The sequence below is a fragment of the Mesocricetus auratus genome, unplaced genomic scaffold (assembly GCF_017639785.1).
Source record: "Mesocricetus auratus isolate SY011 unplaced genomic scaffold, BCM_Maur_2.0 Super-Scaffold_15014, whole genome shotgun sequence".
Classification (NCBI taxonomy): domain Eukaryota; kingdom Metazoa; phylum Chordata; class Mammalia; order Rodentia; family Cricetidae; genus Mesocricetus; species Mesocricetus auratus.
Window position 1 is genome coordinate 18,365,749 of NW_024429186.1, and position 27,487 is coordinate 18,393,235.

Here is a 27,487-nt window from a genome sequence, read left to right on the forward strand (position 1 = left end):
TGTGAGGTTTGAGGGTGGGAGCTCCAAGACAGGGCTAGTGACTCTGGTAGAGCCATGTCTTAGATGCCCTTCTCTACATGAATGGCACTTTCTCTCCCACTTTGTCAAGGATACCCCAGCACACAGAATCCCTTCCAATAGTTGAACAATTCAGAAAAGTGGATTTTCCCATCCCAAGAGCTTTATGCACATGGTGACTGCCAGGACCTTTCCTCCTACCGCCTTTGAGAAGACTGGAAGGGTTACAGAATGTGGATGGAAGGGGCAGCTCTCTAATGCATTGACGTCTGTTTTCCTTTTGTGTCGCTCTTGTGAGAAACACATTTCTTCAGTTGTCCTTGTTTTGACATTGTGCTGCAGGATAGATGTGCATGAAGACCAACAGTAGGTATCTGGTTTCTCTGTAGCTCCTAGGCTTTGCATGGGAGGCCCCTAGAGGCCTGTCCCCTCCTCTAGGAGCAGTAGTCCAGTAGCGCTTTAACTGACAGAGGGGACACAAGTCCCAGCCTCTGATACAGTGAACGTTGGAGCTGCCCTCTCTTCATTTTCAAGATCTTTAAACCTTGAGGTGTAGCTCTCAGAAGGGGTCTGCTGCATGCACTCATTTTTGTATTTGTTGAAAATAAATCCCTACGTAGATTCCAAATGGTATTAAACTCTTTGAGAAGAAAGGCCTGCTTTGCTCCAGCGTTCACTGGTTCAGCTCAGCATGGCCCGCCAAAAACCACAACAAACATCCAAGGTTTGGATAGCTTGGTGGCTTTGGCACAAAGAGGCTCTCAAATCTGATCTCATCTGCCACTGACTGAGATCGCCTGAGCAATGATGCATGTACCCTAGTCTGTTTTCTCTGCTTCTGTGAATGGAGGGAAAGGGAGGGCACAGGAATGCTTTTCACAGTAAATGCTGGCCCTCACAAAGAATCCCCAGTCCTTGCCTTCTCTATTTTAACCTGTGGTGATGTGTTGATATGGAAATCCAGGGGGAGAAATCGGTTCCCTTTGGGATTCCAAGCCAAGTCAATACCTTCTACGTTGTAGAATCTATAGGAAATGCATTCCGTGAGACTGACCATTTGGGCTGGACAGCTCATTCAGATTATTGAAGCTTGTTTTGGGGAGGTGGATTGGAAGGAGTACTATCAGGCTCTGGCCTTTGCCCCGACCCGTGGGACATTCAACGTGGTGGCTGGAGGGCCCCTAACAGGCCTTGTCCCCTGGAATGCTGGCTATCTATTAGGTACAACTAAAACGTGTTAATGAGAGGTTTGCATGGTCCCAATCTGTGGATTGTGTCCTGACTCATTTCCAACGAATTTTACTTTACCAGAATTTGAGGAAGTGCCCTTCGACCCAGGCGTCAGGGTCTGCCAATCTTTGAAGCCTTTCCTCTTCTTTCCTTATGCTCTCATACTTCTCTGTGCTCTACAGACCAGATACTCCGAGGGTTCCTCCCAGCCGCAGTGTCCAAAGCCTGGGCTTGGCCACACTGTGGGAGCTACTAAGTATGTGGAGGTGGGAGTCCATGTAGAAACTTCAGAATGTGAACTTTCCAAGTGCCCTGGAGTGCCTGACCCATTCTGGTGGGTTTCTTAGGACCCTGAGGCTGAGAACCATGGGGGTCAGCTGTCCCTGGTATTGAGCACAGTGGAGGAGCCACTGTCCTCTGCCCCAGGCCTCCCGCAGCTGTATCTTTTGGTGTACTACTTTTCCCTACATGGGTGAGCAGAGTGGTTTCCAGTGGTAGGAAAACGCAGTGTAGATGAGCTTGCTATAAAGAGGCAGAAATGCGTAAACATCTGAGAAACGTACTCAAATCCACACTTAGCATCTGGGTCACTCTTAAGTAGGTGCTGGGCTATGGGGATGAATCGTACTTTTCATAATCCCCATCATTCCAGGAGTGACTACCACACTAGTGTCCTCAAGCGTCTTCCTGAGACCTTGAGAGCAGGAGCAGCTCCTGACTCTGCTTGACTCTGTACCCACCACCCCACTCACCTCCACCGCCACTTGTGAACCCCCCACCCCCTTCTGGTGGTCCTTCCCTTCCCCCCTTCCCTCCCCCAGGCCTCCATCACTCCCAGCCTTCCTGTCTGGTGTTAGAATGAACTCACCTGTCTTTCATATGTATTTCTCTCATTTCCTTGGGTGGCAGCCACAAGCCTATTAAGAAAGAAAACATTGCTGGGTGGTAATGGCACAGACCTTTAATCTCAGCACTGGCAGCAGAGGCAGTGGATATCTTGAGTTCGAGGCCAGCCTGGTCTACAGAGTGAGTTCTAGGACAATCAGGACTACATAGGAAACCCTATCTCAAAAAAAAAAGAAAAAGAAAAAAGAAAAAGAAAAGAAACTATTTTACCAGCTGTGTGGTGCTACATACATGTAACATGTATTCAAAAGACTGCAATAGGAGGGTTGTAAGTTCAAGGTCAGCTTGAGCAACAGTGCTGTCCTGTCAGAAAATAAAAGGGTCTGAGCTGTGACTCAGCAGTGGTAGGCGCAGGAAGCCTATAGCCTGCTTGCCTGTCGGCCTGCTTGTCTGTCTCTGTTTTAACTGACTTACCAGCTAAAAGTCTGACAAGATTTAGGCTCAGTCAGTTGAAGTGATAGCTCTGAGAGAAGCAGGCATCGTTTGGTTGCTGGGCTGCAAAGACCAGCCTTGGAGCTGGACAGTCCTCTGCAGTGACTGCTCCAGGCAGGTGGCTTCTCACTGACAGCACCAGGAAAACAGCTGACGCCCCTGGACTTCCTGTGGAAGAGTGTAGTCCTCACTAGACAGCGTAGCAAAGGGCAGAGAGTCGTCTCATTCTGCCAGCCTTCTGAGGAGGAGAGAAATGTAACTTCCCTACTCAGTCACTATACAGGGGCAGAATCACTAGAGAAGTTCCGCTTGCTGAGGGGTGCGGGTGGGGGTGGGGTGGCAGTCAGTCGTTGCAGTTTGCTTCAGACTATTCAGCCATCTGTTGTAAACCCAGGGTAGCAAAGGATGGTTCAGGTAATTTTTGTTTTTGTTTTTTTGTCAGCTGTGTCAAGTGTCAAGCCAGGGGCCTCCTCTGCTTCTGAATTGGTTTTAGGCCGGGAGGGTTAGCACTGGTTGTCATGAAAAGGCAAGGGTCTCTTAGCACTGGGGAGACAGGCCTGTGAGGTTGTACCATTGGCTAAGGTGCATCCCACCTTGATGGTGGGCCCTGGAGAAACAGCCTGGTGGGTGGGGCAGATGTGAAGCGGCCCTGAGGTGCTGCAGTGTAGGAAGAGCCTCTGAGCTCTGTTTTCACAGAGAGCAAACAGACCACGAATCTCTGTAAAGCACGGGCTTCAAAGAGGTTTAATGTTCTCAGATAATCTTACTGACCTTTGCAGAGTGTTTAGCACAGCTCAGGGTAGCCTAGGCATAGAAGGCATGCAAAGGCATCAAAGCTAGATAGGGGGGACAAGAAGAGGCACAGATTCGGAAGCCTGCTTTTGAACCTGTTCTGTTAGGTATGCACCCTGAGGTGTTTTCAGTTTTAATAGGACAGGGGCGCGTGTGTGTGTGTGTGTGTGTGTGTGTGTGTGTGTGCGCGCGCGCGTGCGTGCGCGCACGCATGTGCACATGCCCTGTCTGCTTATGCACTCACTTATTTATTCATCTGTCAGATCTTTATACACTGAAAACTAGGGTCCAGATAGCAAATGGTCCCTGTGGAATTTCTATTCCATCAGGAAAATAATTACAAATGGACTAAGCCTTTTAAGAAGGGGGGGGAGCACAATACTATTTTTTCTTTTTTCTTCTTGCAGATTTTCCTTTAAAAGAAAAATCATATAATGTGTCTAAAAATCAGAGTTAACTTGTTTTTTGGGGGGTGGGGACAATTTCCTAGTAATTCTTGATATGGGAAGTGCTCACATATGGGTGGTAGTGTTTGCAGAGCAGTTCTTGGGCTGTGCTGTCGAGGGAGCGATGTGAAGAAATGCCACCAGGTGTAGATAGAGGAGTGTCACTCACTGTCACTGAATTGCAGGTGTGTTGTGACAGTCAGCTGTTTGGCTAACTCTGACCCGCTCCTGATATGGGACAAGGTGGTAAGCTAGACATAGCCCCTTACTTTCAAAGAGGAATCCCATCATGGTGTCTTAAAATAGCTACAGTTCTGAGCCCTTTTCAAGTGGAATTGCCCTAGATTTGATGGTTTGGGAGTTTCCTTCCCTTTTCTGAGCCAGTGAGAGAGCCTGAAATACATCAGTGACTAGTCACTAATGAGCTAGGGCAAAGGCCTGGTGACAAGGTCCTCAGAGCCATCTCATCCAACCAATCCACCCTGTTTTGTCTGTGTTTTTCTCTCTCTTCAGCACTTATTTAATCAGCAACAAATTCTCTATGAACATTCTGTTAAATATTGACCTGTCAGAATATTGCAGAGCACACTTGGTTCTTGTCTTAGTTAGCTTCAGCTGTGAGCTTGGCACCACCTATAATTGTCTGAGGGAATCTCAACTGAGAGATTACCTCGGGTCCTATTGGCCTATACCCATGTCTGAGGGATTGCCTTGATAGATGTGGGAGAGCCTTGTTCACTCTGGGAATCACCATCTCTTGACAGGGCTGGGCTATATGAGGAAGCTAGTTGAGCATGAGCCTGGGAGTGAGCCAGCAAGGAGCATTCCTTTACAGATTATTGAGTTCCTGCTTGAGTTCCTACTTTCCTCAAAGATGGATTGTGACCTGGAGGTGAAGACAGATAAACTGTTTCCAACTCAAGTTGCTTTTGGTGAGAGTATTTTATCCTAGCAACACAAAGGAAACTAGAAGAGGACCCCCAGTCTAGATGTATGCACAAGAGTCGAGAGATCAGCATCGAATGTGTCACCCTGTGAGGGTTCTTTCACCAGCCTCCGATGTCCAGGGCTGCTTTCAGTCCCTCCTTGCTATCCCTGAGCCTGACAGAACAGGATGGAGGGTGTTGAGCATCTGTGTCCATTACTTGTTTGTTGCTGTGATAAAGCACCATGACAAAAAGCAGCTTAAAGAAGAATTTATTTTGGCCTCTGGTCCAGAGGGCTAGATGTCCATAATGTTGAGGAATTGTGGTAGCAAAAAGAATAATCTGAGAGATCACGTCTCAGCCGCACACAGGAATCAGAGAGTGCAAGCAGGAAGTCAGATGAGGCTATAAATCCTCAAAACCCACCTCTAGTGACATACTTCCTCAGGCTTTGTTCTACCGCCTAAACGTTCTGTAACTCCCCAAATAGTGCCACCAACTGAGGACCAAGTGTTCAAGTGCATTGAGTCTACCAGGAAACATTCTCCTTCAAACTACTAGAGTATCAAAGAGTTTCCTTGACTCCAGCAAAATGAAATAAATTTTCTGGAATCTTTTGCTCGCTACCCTGTTTCTGAGCTTGGAGGATGGATGACTGTGATAATGCTGGCATTATTATAATGCCTCAAGCAAGCTATGATAGCATCTATTCTGCCTGGACTATGTGGACTTCCCACAGTGGAAAAGGATTTCCTTGGCTTTAGTGCCTGAGAGCATTTGCTTCCGTAGCTTCCCAGATTCTGATTTTTTTGAAGCCTTTAAGCATGTAGTTGGAACCTCATGGGGTTAAGTTGGACATGGAAGCTCACAAGATTTAGCATGGCCTTTGTAGGCATGCCTCAAGAGTAGATCATCGAAATGACACAAGTGTGGTCGAAAAAGGGATAATGTCCTGACTGGGCCAGAAGGAAGCCAGGTATTGTGGTATTGTCCTTGGAGCCTGCCAGACTGTAGGGATTTGCCTTGGTAATTTAGAGGTGTGCATGGAATGGGCATTGCTGTTCTGGCTCTTGCCCAGAACAAACCTCATGACCTGCTTCCTGCCTTCCCTACCTCAGGTGTCGAGTTCATTATTATAAGAAGAGGGGCTGGGCGTTGGTGGTGCATGCCTTTAATCCCAGCACTCGGGAGGCAGAGGCAGGTGGATCTCTGTGAGTTCCAGGCCAGCCTGGTCTTCAAAGCAAGTTCCAGGACAGCCTCTAAAACAATACAGAGAATCCCTGTCTTGAAAAACTGGGGGAAAAAAAAGAAGAGGGGACAGAGGCCCTACTCTTCTCCAGGAATAATTCCTTTTTATTTTCTTTTTCATTGCCACTTTCCTCTCCATTCTTATTTTGCAGAAATATTTTTAGCCAGCACTTAAAATCATAGAAGGAAAGACCAAGCTAAGACCCAGAAAATGACTGTGACATGTTGGGATAATTTATGACTTTTCTTAGGTATTACTAGAGAAGGGATTTCCCATTGTCTAACAGACATCTGCATTTTTATTGATATGACAATGTCTGCTATAGATCTGCCCACCAAGAAGGAAGCCTGTGTCTCTGTGTTCTAGCAAAATCCTGCATCTAATGAGATTTAAAGACTAATGAATTAGTGTTTTCAGTTGACATTTGGTATTTCCACCTTCCTCTCTATTTTAGGTTTACATTTTCAGTTGTTACACACAGTGCTTTTGGTAGTAATTCTCTGAGTTGGCATGAACACACTGTACCTTTCTTCTCCATCTTTTTCCTTCTGCCTCCCTTTGGCATCGTTTGCGTCCTTGCTGTCTCTGAGCTGGCTGGTTGATGGGCCCTTTGAATCTTGAAATGACTTCACTGAATGCAGTCTCCAGACTGCTTCTAGCCCCAGGCAACTGCAGGGGTTCTGTCTCTACAGCTTTCTTTTAGTAGAAATTTCATATAGATGGAATCACAGTCTATGTAGTCTAGTGTATCCCAATTCTTTCAATATGATAGCTTTGAGAGTTAACCTATATTGTAGCATGTATCTGTGTGGGTGTGTTCATGCATGTATTTGTGCATGCCTGTGTCTACATGTTCATATGTGCACTTGTGTGAGTCGGTATGTATGTGTACGTGTGTGTGCATTCAAGGGGAAGTCAGAGGATAACGTTGAGGATCATTCCTTAGGAGCCTTTCCTCAGGAGGTCTCTCAATGGCCTGGAACTTCACCATGTAAGTGAGGCTACCTGGCCTGCAAGCTTCTTGGGGTCTGCCTTTCTCTTCCTCCTATCTTGCCATTGCTGGGTTACAGGGGAATGCCTCTGTATCTGCTTTGTTGCATGACTTGGAGGGACCTGAATTCACACTTGTGAAGCAAATATTTGACTAACTTGCATCCTCCAATGCAAGTGGTCATTCCATTGTATCGTGAGCTACATGTCACTGATCCATTCACCAACTGATGGGCATTCAGACTGTTGCCACTTATGAGCCACTGTAGAAAATGCTGCTGTGAATGCTCCTGAACAAACCTTGGAGAATACTTTAATTCCTTTGCATAGATTCATTGTTAAGGAATTGGTTAAGTTTTTTTCTTTTTTTATAGGAAATTGATAAATTCTTTTCCAGAGAGGCATGCCATTTTTTAAATTATAACAATAATGGGAAGCTTTGTCTCAGAAACATTAAGGTGTGTGAGCATCTGAGGAGCTATAACTCACATCCTGTGGCTTCCACATGTGGACATACCAGCACATACGTGTGCACCCACCTCCACCAAATAATATTTTATGGTACCCAATGTACAGGTTTTACATTTTTTTGTAAACTTATTCTTAAGTGTTTTTATTCATTTTAAAGCTGCTGTGAATAGAATTGTTTCATTAATTTCATTTTCAAATTCTACTTTTTATAAAATACTAAGTTATATATATATATAGATAGATGTTGTATCCTACAAACTTGATAGCCTCATTACCAGTTCTTTTTAAAATGTCTTTATTTTGTGTGTGTATGTGTGTAGGCACATTGTCAGAGGACAGCTGGTGGGAGTCAGTTCTCTCTGTCTGTCATGTGGGTCTTGGAGATCAAGCTTGGGTTGTCAGGGCTGCCAGCAAGTGCCTTTACCCTCTGAGCCATTTCAGCAGCTCCATTATAGTTCTTTTCAAAAGATGACTTGGATTTTCTATGTATAGGGTTATGCCATCTGTAAAGATAAACATTTGTGCTGGTCTTTCCAAAGCTGGATGCCCTTATGTCTTGCTGACAAGAATCCTCAGTCCGGCGCAGAATAGAAATGCTGATGACAAACATCAAATCTTATTCTTGGTCTGGAGAACAGTTTTTAGTTTTTCTCGTTACATGTGATGTTAGCTACAGCTTTCTGGTAGATGACTCTTTGTCTCATAGTTTTAACAGAAGTCTGTCTTCTCTAATATTAATAAAGTCATTCCATTTCTCTTACAGCTACAGTTCACAGTGCTCTGTGTTGTATGTCCTGTGACTTTCAGCCTGTCTGTGTCTGTGAAATCCTCTCACTCTAATATGTAGCATATTTGATGTTGCTTTTTTATTTTATTTATTTTTTTTAAGATGGTTTCTTTGTGAAGCCTTGGCTCACAGAGATTCCTCTGCCACTGCCTCCTGGGAGGGATTAAAGGCATGTGCCATCACCACCCAGGCTCAATGTTGCTTTTTAATCCCATAAACTTACTTGCTTTTTTAATGAAGCATTTAATCATACCCATCTGATATAGTAATTATTGAAATGATTGGTTTTACACTGACTCTTTTGTTCTTTGTCTCTATATGCGTCTTGGGTGGGGAAGGTCTTTGTTTTTGTTTGTTTGTTTTTGTCTCACCATGTTGATAGGATGACTTCAAACTTGTGATCCATCCTCTTGCCTCAGTCATCTGGGTGGTAGAAGTACAGGAGTACACCACATGCCTGGTTCCTTTGTTAGTTTTTTAGGTGTTTTTTTTTAATGAATCCTCTATGGATTATGATATGCATGCTTATTATCTTAACATTTCTTTTTTATATTGGTTACATTTTTATTCCCCCAGCTGTGTGTGGTCAGAGGACAACTTATGAGAATTGGTCCTCTTCTGTCATGTGGGGTTCCAGATAACTACTCAGGTTGTCAGGCTTGGCAGCAAGTCCCCTTCCTGCCAAGCCATCTCACCAAACATATTCCGTATTAATAATGGACTTATTTTACTCCATCATAATGTTATTTTCTCCCTTTAAAAAACTACTGTTTCAAATTTTATTTTGTGTTTATGGGTGTTTAGCATGCATATGTGTCTGTGCACCATATGTGGGCAGAGCCCCCAGAGGCCAGCAGAGGGCGTCCCAGCCCCTGAGACTGGAGTTACAGAAGGTTATGAGCCACCCTGTGGATCCTGTGGAAGAGCAGCCACTGCCCTTAACTGCTAAGCATCTCACTTCTTCTTGACACTACTAATGTCTCTAGGTTACAAACACAGTGAGCCATATGGTATACTAGCTTTCCTTTATGTCATCCCTTTGAAGTAGAAGTTTTAAAAATAAAATAAAAAAATAAAGAAATGATGTAGTCTTTTGTATTTACCCACATATTGACATTTAGTTGCTGTTACTAGTTTATTGCTGGGGATTCATATTGCCATCTGGTGACATTTCCTCGTAGTCTGAAGGACTTCCTTAAGATTTCGTATTGGGCAGGTCTGTACTTGAAATTCTGTCACTTTTTGTTTTTTTTCTGAAAATGCTTGTACTCTGTTGATTTCAGATAGTTTTACTGGACATGGAGGTCCTGGTTGGCAGTTTTTCTTGCAGTACTCTGAGCCTGATGAGGGTCGCTGTTAACCTTCCTGCTGTCCCCTGCATGGAGCAATTATCTGGGTGCTTGACCTTAAAGACTTTGTCACACCTGTCTTTGGGTTTGTGCTGTGTGCTGCTCTTCAGCTCTCTCCAGTCTCCATTCTGCGCTTTAATGAATTTCTGTTCTTTTAGCTCGGCGATTCTTTCTGTCACTGAAAGCACCCATTAAGCCTGCTTACAGTTCTAGTTACGACTGGGAATTTCTGTGTGCAGTCATTTATTTATAGACAAGGTCTCGTGCAGCCCAGGCTGGACTTGAACTCACTCGTCCTCTTTGGTTTCTTTAGTGTTTCATACCAGCATGTGCACCACATCAGCTGTGTTTTTAATCTTTAAAAACCATTTCCACAAATTCTTTGGTCATATGAATGCTTTGTGGATATTTTCATATTGCCTAGTTTGGGAAGAATTTTATCTTTTCTTCTGAGCATGGTTATACTTTTCTATTTCTTTGCATGTCTCACAACAGATACAGTCAATATATAAACACATGTAGTACATAAATTAAAAATGCAAAGAGAATGATGGCATCATATGCAGAGAATGGACGTAATTTAAAAACCTTCCCACTAATTATAATTAGCAGTGGTGTTATTAGCCTGTATCTTTTCCATGCAAGACAGAATAAAGCAATTGCGTAGTTATGGAATCTCTAATCTTACCATCCCTTGTGTCCTTGAGAACTAGAATTCTTTTTTTAAAGATTTATTTATTCATTTATTACATATACAGTGTTTTGCCTACATGCCAGAAGAGGGTATCAGATTGAATTGTAGATAGTTGTGAGCCACCACGTGGTTCCTGGGAATTGAACTCAGGACCTCTGGAAGAGCAGTCCAATGCTCTTAACCTCTGAGCCGTCTCTCCAGCCCCCGGGAACTAGAATTCTTAGCACACAGATTAAACATAGAAGTGGACAAAGGAAAGTCATAGTCATAAATTTGAGTGATTGAATTGGAAGCATCAGTATGAGGTCAAGAGGTATTTGTAAGGTATGATTGGAGGAGCTAACCAAGGTTATTGACCCATTAGCAGCGAGTATCTTTGGCTCCTATATACTAATCTTGAAATTCCATATGAAAGTTCATTCCATTCCATAGATATTGTGTCCCAATGAGCCTTGTGCATCTTTTTTTTTTTTTTTTTTTGGTTTTACGAGACAGGGTTTCTCTGTATTGTTTTGGAGGCTGTTGGTCCAGCCTGGCCTCGAACTCACAGAGATCCGCCTGCCTCTGCCTCCCGAGTGCTGGATTAAAGGCGTGTGCCACCACCGCCCGGCGAGCCTTGTGCATCTTTATGTGGTTCCAGACATCTAGGGAGCTATTGGAGTCTTCCATGTCATGTGACAAGGACTTGGGCCAAATATGAAGCAATTAGAATTTCAGAAAGGATAAAAGTTGCAACAGGCAGATATATTTAAGTTCATAAATTCTCATTCAGTATTTAGGAAACTGAGTCAATATCTTAGTTGGTATTTGTATTGCCATGATAAATACCATGAGCAAAGGTGAGGAGTGGATTCCTTTGGTTTATTCTTACATCATTGTCCTTCATCAGATGAAGTCAGGGCAGGGATCCCAGGCAGGAGCCTGGGGACAGGAACTGAAGTGACAGCTATGGAGGAACACTGCTTACTGGCTTGCTCTTCACTGTCTTAGACACCTTCAGTTGTCACCTTTAGGTGTTAAAGGCCTTTATATTAGCATAGGGTGAGTAGTAATAGTCTTTTTCCTGTTGATTGCTTACATGATGGTTACAAGAATACCTGCCCTGTAATGAACCCCAAATGATAAACTTGCTTTCTGTGACTTTCTACTTGTCTATTTTATACAGTAGAAAGCTTTAAAAAAAATAACTGAGGGGTCAATTAAAAGTAGAACAGAGTAGTATCCAGAGAGGGCAAAAATGAGATCAGGCTTCAAGGCCCATCACTTGCTGGGCTGTTGGTCGGGACTCTTCTTTCTCCTTGGGACTCTCTTTCCCAAGTTTGGGGAGAACATGAGTTCCTGACTGCCTCAGCAGGTGGGTGAGAAGTCACTTGGAAAAATAGGCAACTCGCCTCAGCAGCAGCAGATGATGGTGACTTTGGTAATGACATTATCTCAGGATGTCTTCGCAGCTGGGTCTGCTACTGTCCCAGCCTGAGGAGACCAAGATGTGCTCTGAGGAGCAAGTCTTATGGGTTCTCTCTTGAGGAAAGGGTGGCATGAATGATAGCACATAGTGGGCCTTTTCCTGTAATGTGCCAGGAAACCTGACCGCCATCTGCAGGGCTGACTGAGCTCTGTCTGGAAAGAGCCAAATGAACGAAACTCTGTGTGGTAGAGAACATCCTTGCTCCAGTGACATACATGCAGACCCGTGTCTCTGCTATCTAGTCAGAGCAGCGTCAGTCTCATCAGCTGACCCCGTCTTCTGAGCAGTGCTCTCAGGCTGAGAATATTCAGCAAAGCTCTCCCCTGGTCCTCCTAGCACCAGGGTCCAGCACTGTCCCGTCTGCTTTCCTCTGGAGTGAGCTTGGCTTCGGTTTGTGGAAATTAGCTGTGTTCTCCATTTTTGTCTGGTCTGTCAGCATGGCAAGGCCATCTTTTAACTCTCTGGGCTCTGGGACTACACTGGGCCTGGGTTCAATCCCAAATCTTCTGTTTATTGGCTCGGTGGCCATAGACATATTTCCCTATCTTCATGTGTAAAATTATGCATGGGAAGATTTTGATATAACATATAAGGGAAATCAGCTTTGATTTCACAGTGTTTATCATTAACCAAACATCATAGTGCCTGCTTTTGGCTTTCACCCAGTCAATGTTTCTATGTGCAGTGGAGGGCCAGATGGTAGGTGGTGGGAGTTGGCAAATGCAAGGTTGGGGGATGCAAAGATGATATGTTTTGAGAAGCAGGTCAGAGCTCTGGGGTGCTTCTCCTCCCCATCAGGCAGAGGCACTCGTTCCTTTTCTAGAGCTGAGAGAGCCATTCTTCCTTCTCCATGTTTGTCTGACATGGGGTCCTTTCCTCCTTTCCGTGTCCCAGGCATCTCGCACCCAGGCTCCCTTCCTGCCCCGCCCGCTTCTCATGACCGCCCTCAACTTTGCCCTTTTCTTCCTCTCCAATTTCAAATGATTAGCCTGCCTCAGGTCCAGCAAGTATCTGGGACAACTCCATAGGAACTGTGCTGCCTCAAGTCACGTGGTTCCGCTTCGTTCTTTTCCCAAGTAGAGGACTGGGCGTTTTACTCAACAGTTTAATGTCAGAGTCCTTTCTTCTGTACTGGTTAGTGATGGGGTGCCTGTAGGCTGCTTGTGGGTAGACTTGGGCTTAGTACCCAAGGCTGCCCTTACGTTTCCACCACTTCCCAGCCTTTGTTTTCCCCTCTGCTCAAATCCTTGGAGCCATTAGGGTCGTGATTCTTCAATGCTTAAAGGCCTTATGTTCTTCCAAATGCTCTCTTAGATTTCTGTTTTTTGTTTGTCATAGTTTTGAAATATTGAAATGCAGTCTCTGAACTGAATGAACAGTACACTTTTGTCCTTGCACCTAAACTCAGAGCGGGAGTACATGGTTCACTCAGGAGGGTTTCTTCCATCTTTTCTTCCCCATGGTTCAAGGCACCGGGAGAAACTTGAGTGGCAAAGATGCCTTTCGCTATGACTCTGCTGCTCAGCACTGATGAGGGTTTAGTGTCCCTCCATTAGGACATATCTGCCTTCTAGGTGGTCTTGCTTCTTCACTACCACTGTCTTTTAAAGTAAATACTAAGTGACACTCTGTAATTGACTGGGCCCACTCTATGATGGAGACTATAGGGCACAGCCTGTCTTCCAAATTAGATGGATCTGAGCACGCCCTTGTCCTGGTAGAAGAAAATACAATGTGCTGGGACTTACCTCTGCTCTTCACATCTTTGTATTACAGACTTATAGAACTTGGAAATTCATTGCCAAATTCAGTTTTTTAGTGTGCCCCTATTCTTCGTTAGTTCAGAGCAGTTTCAAATTTCTGTGCTAAGATAGCATAGCAAAGATTCCCTTTCTAAACACCCTTAAGTCCCCTCATGTTCAACTAAGATTGTATGGGCCCCACCTTATAGTCTGTGTTGGAAACACTGCCCTCTTCCCCCAGAGCACCAGTCTCCTAGGAGATGTCACCGTCATCTTCCCAGAGAGTGAACACAAGGACAAGAAAGCTTCTTATTTGTTTCCCATGACATCATCTATCTCTTAATTAATCATGTCTGTGTGTGTGTGCAGGCCTGCATCCGTGCTTGCATCTAGGCATGTGTGTGTCATGGCTTTCTACCTACTTTACCATCTCACTGGCCCCAGCTTTATCATAGGGCAAATCTGTGAATTATTCCTCATTGCATTGTTGGCTTTCAAAAACTAGCAGAATGCTATTGTTTTTTCTTCAAAATTAAATGGTTCTAAAGAAATAAGGTTTCCCTGCATTATAAATTGACTAGAAGGTTGATTCTAGCATTTTCCCCTCTCCAATGGTAGAGTCTGGAGGACGTCTTAGGGTTTCCCTGTGATTAGCATGATCTAGCTCCTTGGCGGGGAAATGATTGATTACACCTCACAGCCTGTAGTCCTTCATCCAGTGAAGTCGGAGAGGAACTCAAAGCAGGAACATGGAGGCAGGAACTGATGCAGAGGCCATGGAGAAGTCCTGTCTTTACGGCTTGCTTAGACTGCTTTCTGATAGCATCCAGAACCACCAGCTCAGCAGTTTCACTGCTCACAATGACCTGGGCCTTCCTACATCAATCGCCAATCAAGAAAATGCCCCACAGGCTTGTCCACAGGCCAGTCTGCTGGGGGCATTTTCTCAGTCAGCTTTCTTCCAGTGTGACTCATCTGTCACTGACATAAAACTAGCCAGCACCGAAGATAATAGCCTCCATGATGGCTGGCATTTACAAAACACTTCCTCCATGTATTTAGCTGACTTTGTTTTTGCAGCCACTCAGTGAGCTGTAAAGGTGCATAAGAGAACTGGGACAGAGGTTCCCCTTTACAGAAGATCTAAACCCAAGACATTCAGCTCCAGAGTCCTCACCACACTGTTTCATCTCACAGTTTAGGTTTACAGATAAACATAACGATTCTAAACAAGTACATTTTGAAGGGCAAATTCCCCTGCGATAGATTCGTATGGTTAGTTTGTTAAGGTATTATTACACTATGGAATCCAAGTCTTCATTGGATTCTATTGGGCTGCTGGGGTTAAAATGAATGTCATTAAGGGACTGAAGGGATTGCTCCGTGGTTAAGAGAACTTGCTATTCTTGCAGAGTACCTGGGTTCCCAGCACCACATCCAGAGAATCTAGGGCCCTCTTCTGACCTCTGTGGATGCTAGGCATGCACACAGTATACTTTCATACATCCAGGCAAAACAGTCATAAGATGCAAGTAAATAAATCCTTAAGAAAATTTGTACATTGTAGAGATACAATTCTGTTCATGAGGGAAGTGGTTTGTATTGCCTTCCTGATGAGTTTCCTGTGGAGGTGGGTTTTGATGAAGGCTGGTGTCCTTTGACTATTCCCAAAGGTTGGGAGGAAGGAGGATTTGAGATAGGACCCATCTTCCTGGGTTTCCTTTTCCTCGGAGATTTGCAATCTGGTGATGAAAAGAGCTTAGAGAAGGGGGGGTTGCTCTGCAGGTCTCTCTGGCTCATGTAGCTGTTTGCCCTCTTTATGGTTATGGGCTTCCTTTCGCATACCTTGTTGAATGAATTTATGTCCCGGGACCTGACCCATTTAACATGGGCTCCTAGAGGCCACCCTTTGTGCCAGGTTTGATGTGTTCCTGTTACCTCAGGCTGCCTGGCCAGCTGACCAGTTATGCACTTTACTTCACATTTGTCAGGAGGAAGCCTCAGTTGGTGCAGTCATCCAAAAAATGTTGTTAAGCCTACTACAGCCTTCATTAGGTTTAAAAAGAGACATCCAGCAGCCTGGCCTGCTCATTCACATCCCCCATTTGACATGGTTGTCACACCCTTGATCACTGTGTCTATGCTGCGGCTGGCTTACTTTGTAGAGCCCTTTGCTAATGAGGCCAAGGTTGTGGGTTTGATCCCTGGCCCCTGACTGCAGAAGCCATCTGTCTTCACAAGTGCATGTCACTGGATCTGAGGCAAAGAGTGTGTTCAGAGGGAGAAGTTAGGCTCTGCTCTAGGAAACCCAAGTATCTTTTGGTAGCAGAAAATGTGTAGGTTTTTGTTGTTGTTGTTGTTTTGTTTTTTATTTCTGATCTGGATATCTGGGTATATCCAATGTTATCAAAATAGATGATACCAAGGTTTACAGACATGAAGGAGAAGTGAGATAAGATTCTCAAACTGGGACCTGAGGGCAGTTGACTTTCAGAAGGTAGTGGTACATCTTTGTGTTTCTACCATTGTAAGTGTTGAGAGTGTCCACAGTGAAGGATGTGTGTATCTTTCAAAGTGAGAATCTGTTTTATCTGTCATCATCCTGTCCCATCCCATCATCATGCCCCCCCTCTCCCTCGGAGTGCAGGCTCCTGGTCGCTCTTTCCTTTCTTGAGGGCTTCCTGGCTTACTATCAGTGTCCCGCCAGATCCATGAGGCTGTTGGGACCAGATGTGGGTACATAAAAGAGCCTTTGCTCTTAGCTCAGTTTGTCTGGTGTGCTAACATGTGGCAAGTGCTATCTAGGCACATGTTTGCAGCTGTACTGGGAACCCCCCAGAAAGCAACACCTGCCTCTTCCAGAGGAAGCCAGGAAACTTCCAAGGGAAACCTTGGCTTTGGTCTTGAAGACTGGCTAAAAGTCCCTTGGATTCTGAAGACCAAGAGAAACTTACAGAGGCACAAGGGCAGAAGGGTTTTCCTAAACTGCCTGGAAGTTTTCTCCTCCTCCAAACCTTGACATCCTCATTGTCCAACAGCTCTCTGAGACTTGTTGACTTTAGAATCATCATGCCAGGTGTGTGCTCTGGTGTAGGAGGAAAGCCTGCTTGGCCTGCATGCTACATAAAGCATTGCTCAGGGTTTTAAGAGGGTATATGGTTCCTCTATCTCAGACTAAGCTCAGTGAGGTAGAGGAGGCAAAGAGGCAGGTAGAAAGTGCACCATCCATGAACATGGTCATTCAGCTCTTTGTGGTTAAGTAGATACCTAGCCAGCTGCTCTTTGAGGAACTTGGGATATACTAGTAAGCCAAACAGAGGCCAGTGTCATGGAAATGCTTCTATTCTTATAGTGTCTGAAGCTTCCCTGAGCTCCACAAGGCAGAGAGGGCATCCCCTGGCAACTAGTGCATCTCAGGGGCAGGCTGGAACCTAGAGCGACTGGTGGAACAACCTACTGCTCAAGCCGCTCAGTGCCTGACAGTAAGAAAGAAACTGGAAAGAGCCAGACTGCTTCTTTGCTCAGGAGATCCATTGCTGACTCATCCTGTAATTGATTTTTGCTTAGAAATTCTCCACCAGAGAGGCTTTGCAATGGGTTTACTCTGGAAGGGCCCTTTCTTAGCACCCAGGGATTTTGCACTGAATGTGAAGGCTCCTGTGTGCATCCCAACTGAGTTTTCATGGCAACTGAACTTGTATTACTGCCCTGAGTCAAACTCGGAAGTCAGTAGATTATTTAGAAATCCATGATGGGGCTGGGGAGATAACTTAGGGGTTAAAAGCACTAGCTGCTCTTGCAAAGGACCAGGGTTCAGTTCTCAGGACCCACATGACAGCTCTGTTCAGGGTACCTGAGGCCTTTTTCTGCCCTCCGTGGGCACTGCATGCATGTAGTTCACCTACGTACATGCAGGCAAAACACACACACACACAAAATAAATAAATAAATATAAATGCATAGTTAAAGAGTTTTCTTTTTCTACTCTTCTCCCAAGAAATGAAAGGATAAATAAAAGGAAAGAGCTGAATTAGGCCAACATAATCTGAAAGGTTCTCAAGTCCTCCAGGTTCTCTTGGCCTTGGCGTCCTGGTATGACCTGATGTTGGAGCTCTGGCTCTTTCCCTCTTGTCTGGTAGCTCACAGGATCATGAACAGGAGTTAATATAACTGTTCAGGGATATAAAACAAAGTTTATGCTGTTGTAAGCTAATGAGAAGAAGGTGAATTTGGAGCTCAGCCTTGGGAAAAGCTGCTGCACAGGGCGAGGGTTGGAAAGATGGAGGTTCAGGAGGGAGATCTCAATATAAGAGTCGAAGCATCAAGACTACTGCAGGGAAGCTTCTAGATATCGGCATAAGCAAGAACTTTCTGTAAAAGGCTTGTATGGCATAGGAGATAATTTCAAGGAAGTGACAAGTGGGACCATATACGTTACAAAGCTTCTTTATACCAGAGGAAGGAAAACCCAGAGTGAAGACAAGTCCACAGAATGGGGGGATTCTTTGACAGGTAAACACTAGACAGGAACTATTATCTAGAATACATAAAGAACTGTAAAAAAAAATTAACCTGCCCCCAAATCATCTAGTCAGTAAGTGGGCAATTGAACTGACTAGACAGGTCTCAAAACACTGATGGTCAATCAACGTTTGAGAAAGAGTTTAGTATCATTAGCTATTAAAGAAATACAAATTAAAATTGTTTTAGGTTGCATTTCACCCTAGTCAGAATGGCTATCATCAAGAAACAGAGGACAACAAATGCTGGTGGAGGTGTAGGGAAAGAGGAACCTCTATTGACTGTTGGTAGAAATCAGAATAGAGGTCCCTCAAACCTAACAACAGAACTGCCATATGACCTACTATACCGTTCTTGGGTATGTGCCCAAAGGACTCTTAAGTCAACGAGCCACAGAGATACTTCATGTCCATGTTTACTGCTGGTATATTCACAATAGCCAAGATAATGGAACCAGTCTAGATCCCCTTCAACAGAAGAATATATAATGAAAATGTGATAGGTGCATACACTGGAATTATATTCAGCTGTGAAGAATAACAAGGTGACATGTTAAGTATGTTAAGTAAAATAAGCCATACTTGCCGGGCGGTGGTGGCACACGCCTTTAATCCCAGCACTCGGGAGGCAGAGGCAGGCGGATCTCTGTGAGTTCGAGGCCAGGCTGGACTGACAGCCTCCAAAACAATACAGAGAAACCCTGTCTTGTAAAAACCAAAAAAAAAAAAAAAAAGCCATACTTAGATGAGCACCAAGTTTTCTTTCATATTTAAGTGCATGTGTGTGTATATGTGCGTATGTGCACATGTGTGCGTGTGTGAATGCACACATGGGTGCCTGTGGGTATGCTGTGCGTGTGCGCATGCATGTGTGTATGTGTGTGTGTGTGTGTGTGTGTGTGTGTGTGTGTGTGTGTTGAAAGTAGAAAGGGGGTCATGAAAGGGAAAAAGAAGGGGAGCATTGCTTGGAGAGGGGAAGAGATCCAGTCAGGGAGGACAGAGAAAATTGGAGGGAAGAAGATGAATAGGAATGAGGTACAATGACATATTTATGAAAATGCCATAATGAAGCCCATTATTTATATGTTAACTTAAAATTTTAATTTAAAAAAATAAAAAGAGGGAGGACCATTTTCTGGATGGAGAGTTGGTACCTTCCCAGTTGTGTTGACAACCTGTAGGGCCAACATTGACTCTTAGGAAGTAGGGAGCCCTGGAGGGTGAGACTCTAGAGATTGAGGGCAAAAAGCAGAAAGAAACAGGAGGAGAGAAGTCAGTGAAAGGTAGAGTGGTGGGTTTCACCAAGCGTAGGCTCAGGACACTAGCCAGCTCGCCTATTGGGCTGGGCACAGCAGTGGTACCAGGAGCGGATGAAGTGTTGCCTGCCAGTTGGCTGACCTCACAACTGGCCCTGATGACTGCAGGCCCTTTCCTCCCTGGTCTTAGCTGAGTTGTTGGAGCTCCTCCAACCTGAGGGAAACACACCCAGTACAGAAAGCTTGAAGAAGCAAAGTGCAGGAGACAACCCAAGTTCTGACAGCTTGCCAGAATGTATGCTACTTGGTACTGGCAAAAACATTACCATAATGAATTCTGACATCATTACACTGTCTCAGTCAAGGGTGTTGAAATGGAACAAATGACCTCATGTCAGGGGTCCGTGGAAACCCTCAAAACCAGGGAAATTCCTTGGGGCTCAGTTTTCAGTTGAGAGTGGAAACTTTAAGCCACTTTGCTCTAGATGTTTAATGTTTGTTCAGCATTTTGGGGACAAACTAATAGTTTAGAGATATGAAAGCCATCATGTGAATTTTGTTCATTTTCCTCATACTGGGTGGTTTCACGACATTTAGAATATAATTCTTGCAGACTGATTTCACGACATTTAGAATATAACTCTTGCAGACTGATTTCCTTTTTACTTCCTAGCTATCATGATTAAACACTTAGCTTTTTTTTCTGCTCAGTGGCAAATGGAAGTGATTGGTGGAGTAATATGTGGCTTTAAAATGTTTGTCATTGACTATTTACTGAGAACTATAGGACTTGGTATTTGGGGTGCTTGCGGCCATTTCTAATATTTAAAATGCCCTAGCCCTTCTCTGGTATCCTTCCAGAGTGCCACATTCATTTGAACAGACCACAGCTTCAGGCCTGTTCCATTCTGCAAATGTTCTGGACTCTCTGTTTATGGACAGAATTCTTTTGAGCTGGGGAGAGCTCGATTCTGAATCCTGAACAAGGTCCAGAGCAAGCTGGGAAGAGCTGGAGGCAGTTGGTTTCCCTTCACCAGGCTCAGCCTCCTTCTGTCCCCGAGATTTTGCATCCCTCCAGCAGAGGGCCTCCGTCCTGCATGGGAGAAACCACAGCCAGCCAGAAAGGGGAGCTGGGTTTCTCTAGCCATCATGTATCAGGTAGCCGAGTGTATAACCATCTGGCACAGGGCTCCTTTACCTGGCCTAGTGGATTTGCTTTCCAGTTTGAACCAGTACCTGAGGACCATCTCATCAGCTGTCATCACCAGAACACAGAATTGATGCTGTTTGTGTGTGTGTGTGTGTGAAGTAATTTGAGTATCAGTGGCGTAAAATACACATCTGAGCTCCTGGATTCAAGCTTGTTCTTTCCTCTTGAATCACTTCTGCTTTGGAGCTTATGTTTCTTCTGCCCATGGTAGTCACAGCATGGTGGAAAGCTCCCAGCTTGCTCTCCTGCCAGGCTTTGAACTTGAACAAGCCCTTTCACTTCTATGTAAGCTAGATTGTGTCGGATCATTTCTGGCTAGAAAATTCCATGCTTCTACAACTCTATAAATAGTTCATTCTGCAAAGAGGACATGGGAGACGCCCCAAACGACCAAGTCCTATTTGTAGCCTCCCCACAGTTATAATGTTTTGCTTTTATGTGTTTGCTCAAGATCTAATTTCCACAATGGCAAAGCAGTTCTTTATGAGGGTCTATCAGGGTCTCTCCAGTGACATTGCTCAGGCATGCCCTTATTTCATCAGTCCAGAGTGCCACCCTCTCTGTACACAATGGGCATTTAATCAGTGATCTGGAAATAAAATTAGCTACCATAGCTATTCCCATCCCTTTTAGCTACGACTGTTTCCTCCCTCCCGCATTACTCCAGAGCACTGAGCCTCAGCCCAGAGCAATGTGTGCTGTTGCCCATGAACATGAATCCCATAAAAATAAGTGAAGGGATGGGCAGAGTAGATTTCATGTTCCAGGGCCCATTCCCCAGTTTTTGTTCATGTCTCTGATGGAGTCCTGAATACAGGCTTCTCTTTTTATGCCACCACAAAGCATCTGACCTGTCATCTCATCTGTGTAGGTGAGGGGCTGGGGAGTATTTATATACTGGGCCAATCAGTCATTGTCTTCAAGTTTTGGGCCGTTCTTGTGAAAGAGAACTCTGGGAATCACTTGGGCATAAGATATGAATCAGTCACCCTCATGGTGAAGGCACATTTTTATCTCATACCTTTGCGTGGTTTAAAATGTCATCCAAACAAGAGTTGTCTGTCACAGCCTGCGGAGGCTGGCCGACAGTATTGCACCTGCTGACCTGTTCTGTGGCTTTCTGGAAAGATGAGATGTGTTCTAATGAGCATGTTATAAATAGCACCAAGTTATGTTGCAGATGGTGGCAGTGCTCAATGTAAAGGCAATGACTGAACACCCAAAGAGGCCAGGCCCATTACTCGAGGATGTTCTAAAAATTATTTTTCCTCAGTGAAAATGTTGCTAGACATGTCTTGTGGAGCACATAGGATGATGAATGGAATGTGTTCTGATCTCACATAGGAAGCCTAGGCACCAGCCAGTACACAGCAGCCTTCAGAGAGGCCTTCGACCCTCTGCTGCTGCTTGACAGTTCAGGTTGGAGGCTCACATGATGGACATACTAGGCAGGGGTTTCCTGTTCTGAAAGATTTGGAGTGATTAAGTGAGGCCATTCCTCCTTTTTCATACCCTTTCTTTTGTCCTGCTCATGAATTTTCAGCACAAAGCCTTAACCACATTGCATGCAGTGCCTTGATGATGTCCTCAACTGCCCAGTGTCACCGTCTCCCTTGTAAGTGAAAGAACAGACTCCAGTACCCACTCTAGTGGGGGCCACTGTGAGTTTGAAAATAGACTCTTGGGAGACATAGCTTACCTTTTTTTCTTTGCTTCAGAACTGATTTTTAGGGTTTTTTTCTATTTGATGAAATTTGATTTAGTATAAAAGGCACACACATACAAATCATTAGTGTTATGTCAGTTGCTCAAAGACAGTTATGTGTAGACTAATCATTTACTTGAATTCTCGCCACCAGCTTTTACATAGACGAAAATGCTTTGGATGTGTGTATAAAATGTACATGCCCCATGGAAACCTTGTCAAATTCTGTGTGCATGCAGGAACTTGACGAGAGGAGTCGGGAGATTTAGGGAGCTTCTCAGAGCAGTGGAAACGAGAACGACACAGAACCTGCGAATGGTAAGTGGGACTGCCATGCGGCATCAGTCCTGTGGATGTCTACCTTACACATGTCCACATAAGACTGCGTGCGAACCGTAATTCACCCACTCTACGAGGACATTTTAGTGTTTTAGCATGTCAGTACTCAATTCCAGAACACTGTAATCACTAAGTGAAACCCCAATCTCAGCAGTAATTCATTCCCATTCTCTCATTTCCCTCGTCCTTGACAGTCACTAGTTACATTTCTGTTTCTGTGGATCTGCCTGTTTTGAGCATCTCACATAAATAGTTGTACAGTGTAGGCTTTTATGACTGCCCCCTTCATTCAGCACAGGATTCTTCCATATTGCCTCAGTATTTGTTTCCGTTGCCAAACACCGTTCCATCTTCTGAGTCCACACATTTTATCCACCCAGTCTCTTCAGTTGATGGGTAGGTGGGTTGTTTGTTGGTGCTAATGCTTCTGCGAGAATACTGTGGACAGGTTTGAGTGGACAGCTTCTGCGAGAACACTGTGGGCAGGTTTGAGTGGACAGCTTCTGCGAGAATACTGTGGACAGGTTTGAGTGGAAAGCTTCTGTGAGAACACTGTGGGCAGGTTTAGTGGACAGGCGTCTGTGAGAACACTGTGGACAGGTTTGAGTGGAAAGCTTCTGTGAGAACACTGTGGGCAGGTTTAGTGGACAGCTTCTGTGAGAACACTGTGGGCAGGTTTGAGTGGACAGGCGTCTGTGAGAACACTGTGGGCAGGTTTTGAGTGGAAAGCTTCTGTGAGAACACTGTGGGCAGGTTTGAGTGGACAGGCGTCTGTGAGAACACTGTGGGAAGGTTTTGAGTGGACAGCGTCTGTGAGAACACTGTGGGCAGGTTTTGAGTGGAAAGCTTCTGTGAGAACACTGTGGGCAGGTTTGAGTGGACAGCTTCTGTGAGAACACTGTAGACAGGTTTGAGTGGACAGGCATCTGTGAGAACACTGTGGGCAGGTTTGAGTGGACAGCTTCTGTGAGAACACTGGGCAGGTTTGAGTGGACAGGCGTCTGTGAGAACACTGTGGACAGGTTTGAGTGGACAGCTTCTGTGAGAACACTATGGACAGGTTTGAGTGGACAGGCGTCTGTGAGAACACTGTGGACAGGTTTGAGTGGACAGCTTCTGCGAGAACACTGTGGACAGGTTTGAGTGGACAGCTTCTGTGAGAACACTGTGGGAAGGTTTTGAGTGGACAGGCGTCTGTGAGAACACTGTGGGCAGGTTTGAGTGGACAGCTTCTGTGAGAACACTGTGGGCAGGTTTGAGTGGACAGCTTCTGTGAGAACACTGTGGGCAGGTTTAGTGGACAGCATCTGTGAGAACACTGTGAGCAGGCTTTGAGTGGACAGCCTCTGTGAGAACACTGTGGACAGGTTTAGTGGAAAGCTTCTGTGAGAACACTGTGGGCAGGTTTGAGTGGACAGCTTCTGTGAGAACACTGTGGGCAGGTTTTGAGTGGACAGCATCTGTGAGAACACTGTGGACAGGTTTTGAGTGGACAGGCGTCTGTGAGAACACTGTGGGCAGGTTTTGAGTGGACAGGCGTCTGTGAGAACACTGTGGGCAGGTTTTGAGTGGACAGGCGTCTGTGAGAACACTGTGGGCAGGTTTTGAGTGGACAGGCGTCTGTGAGAACACTGTGGGCAGGTTTGAGTGGACAGGCGTCTGTGAGAACACTGTGGGCAGGTTTTGAGTGGACAGGCGTCTGTGAGAACACTGTGGGCAGGTTTGAGTGGACAGGCGTCTGTGAGAACACTGTGGGCAGGTTTTGAGTGGACAGCTTCTGTGAGAACACTGTGGGCAGGTTTGAGTGGACAGCTTCTGTGAGAACACTGTGGGCAGGTTTAGTGGACAGCTTCTGTGAGAACACTGTGGGCAGGTTTGAGTGGACTTGTGACTTCTTTCTTACTCTGCACTATGGAGTAAAACTACTGAGTCATATGAAAACTCTGGGTTGAACAGTTTAAGGAGATTCTGTTTCCCAAAGTAACTTCTCTGTTTTCCATTCCCACCAGCAGCTTTCTCTACAATCTAACTAGGTAGCTCTTACTGTTACCTTCTGTGTCTGCCATCTTAGTGAGTGCGCAATGCCGCCATAGTTTTCACATGTATTTCCCTGATGGCCAGTGATACTGAGCCTCCTGTCTTATGTGTGTACTTTGCATCCAAGAAAGGTGGGATGAGGGATGAGGCCGTCCTGGATACCCATGTGTGAAAGGGGTCAGATGTGTGCTTTTGATTCATATTAACTGTTGTAAGACATGCAGATGAGATCCTCAAGTACTAATTGTTTGGATAATGATACGACCATGAAACTTAAAAGAGAAGTACAAAAGATAGTCTATTTCATATAAACTCTGTATAGTTTAATCATCAAATGAAGGCCTAGTGCTTGCTGTACTAATAAATGTCCTGTGTCACAATTACTATAAAAACCCTATATAAATCTGCAGCTCATCTTTTATTACCCATGTTTGTCCTTAATTGGACAAGGCTAAGATATTCTTATCATGGGAAATGCAGAGAGAGCTTCACTTGGGCATCTCCAAGGTTTTAGAATGTAGAAATGTGATTTATGGGACTAGGCAGCTAAACAGAAGGCTTTTGTAGAATATGTGGTTGAACTAAATAAGTAACTTTATACACACACACACACACACACACACACCATCAAGACCTTATTAGGCCTTTAATTTTATATATTGGATTATTTATATTTAGACAAAGCATTTTGAATTTTTAGGGTTCTTTAAGGCATAAGAACCTGTAAATATATATATATATATATATATGAAATATATATGAAAATTGTTAATTGTTGTCAGATATCTTTTCTTGCTAATTCATTTATTTTCAGAATTCCTTGGTGTTTTTCAGTTGTCTATTTGAATTGCCTTAAAAGCATACTGAGAAGGGTAGTGTTTCAAAATGGAGCATTTGTGTTGACCCTCAAAGATGATTGATAGACAGACAGACAGACAGACAGACATCTCCCATTGTTTTCTTGAGGTGAGCACATTGTGGTAGCTGGAACTGACTTTAGACACTTCAGCCATCATCTGGTGTGGTTACATGGCAGGAGACATTTCCCACTTTATGTCACTCTGAATCAAGGTGTGCCTTTGCTCTCAGCTGTTGGGATCATTGAGTGACTTAAACCATTCCTAGTCCATTGAGTGCTGAACTGAAGGAGTGCGTTAGAATTATCTGAGGAACTGTGGAGTCTTAGAGTTTCTATCCCTGTGAAGAGACAGCATGACCACAACATCTCTTATAAAGGAAAGCAATCCACTGGGGTGGCAGCTTACATTTTTAGAGCTTTAGTCCATTATCATCATGTCAGGGAGCATGGCGGCTGGAAGTATGGGGTTATGCTGGAGAGTTCTACATCTTTATCTAGAGGCAACAGGAAGTCAACTGAGAGAGACACTGGGCATATCTTGAATATAGGAGATCTCAAAGCCCACTGTGACAGTGACATGCTTCCTCCAACAAAGCCTCACCTCCCAATAGTGCCATTCTCTGTGAGCTCATGGGGGCCAATTACACTCAAACTACCACAGTTGGTTTTGCCAACTTAGTCAAGTCCTCTGCCAACAGTCTGCATCCTGAACTCTATTGAGGAATGCCAAACAAATGCGTCCTCATCTACAGCTCCAGAATTTCAGTGGAGCAGGTGTGCAGGCAGGGCCAAGGAATCTATTTTATAACTGTATGATTCTTTTTTCTTTAGGTAATAATTGCAAATGTATGATGTATTTATGAGATAGTAAAGTTGTTTTGTGAACTTGTTGAGATGAAACATAGCAGAAAATGAATTTAAAAGTATATTCATAGCATTTCACTCCTAGGTACTTTTGCCAAAGAGTTTAAACAAATTTTCAAGCACAAACTTGAACATGAATGTTCATAATAGCATCATTTCTAACAACTGAAAACTGGAAACAAGCTGAATGTATGGGCAAAATGGGGCATGTGTGTCTTGTTTGGAAAATAAAAGGTGTGGATACTATTAAATGAAAACATGGATGCATCTTTAAAATACTGCACCACGTAAAGGAAACATCACAGAAGGCCCATATTGTATTAATTTCTGTGAGAGCTCCTAAATAGGCAAATCCGTAAAGTCAGACAGCACATTAGTTGTCCTGAGGATTTGGGAGGGGGAAAATGAGAAGCCACAGCTTGAAAGGTATAGGGTTTCATTTTGGGGTGACGAAAATGTCCTGGAACTAGATAGCAGTAAGAATTGCACAACCTTGTGAATGTACTAGATGCTGTTGGACTGTACCCTTTAAAACAGTCTCATAGTAGATGGGGGTTGGGGAAGGTGAGGGGGGAAGGGAGACAGACAGACAGACAGGCAGGCAGACAGACAGAGGTTCTTTATTCGTGTGTCTCATGGCCATAGTGGGTGGAGGGTGATTCTGGAAGCTGGCACTTTCAGCAGAAGCCATTAGCTTGTATGGCTGCAGTGAGATCAAAGCGAGGCAGTAGTGTAAGGCCCAGGGAGACAGCTCAGGTACTGTGTAGGTCCTGGAAATTGTGTTCTTATGAGATCTTTACAGATGGCTCAGTTGGGGATGATCTGGGTTGGTTATTTTCACATTTTTATGAACATTTAAAAGCAGTAGGTTCTACACAGTGATAATCAAGAAAATTTGTCTTTACACAGTGGTTCTCAGAAGCCACCAAGCTAATGATTTTGTTGCATTTAAGTTTCCTTGGAGAGTTTTAGGAAATTTCATATGGATGAAGCTTAGTGAAGCTCTCTTCTGGAACACATTTATTTTAAAAGCTCATTCTCCCAGAGCGTCAGTACTCTTTGTATCTTCCAAAGAACACAAAACCTGATAGAAAATACAATTTCCTGACGTTTTATTTTGCAGCTCTGGATGATTATGGATTGAATATCCTGGGATGCAGGGATTCTGTTTGAAAATGGGGGGGAGACACATGTGCA

General features: G+C 44.4%; 1 protein-coding gene across 5 annotated transcripts in view; it reads left to right on the top strand.

Annotated features, from left to right (window-relative positions):
• Positions 1-27,487, top strand: part of Ttc7b (tetratricopeptide repeat domain 7B) — a 204,623-nt gene that overhangs the window by 67,669 nt on the left and 109,467 nt on the right. For 3 of the 5 annotated variants that reach the window (XM_040742629.1, XM_040742631.1, XM_040742633.1), the window contains 2 exons: positions 361-384; positions 22,431-22,509. In XM_040742629.1, coding sequence (XP_040598563.1) covers positions 361-384; positions 22,431-22,509 — 103 coding nt within the window. The remainder of the gene's footprint in view (positions 1-360; positions 385-22,430; positions 22,510-27,487) is intronic. The other 2 variants (XM_040742630.1, XM_040742632.1) reach the window with 1 other exon arrangement.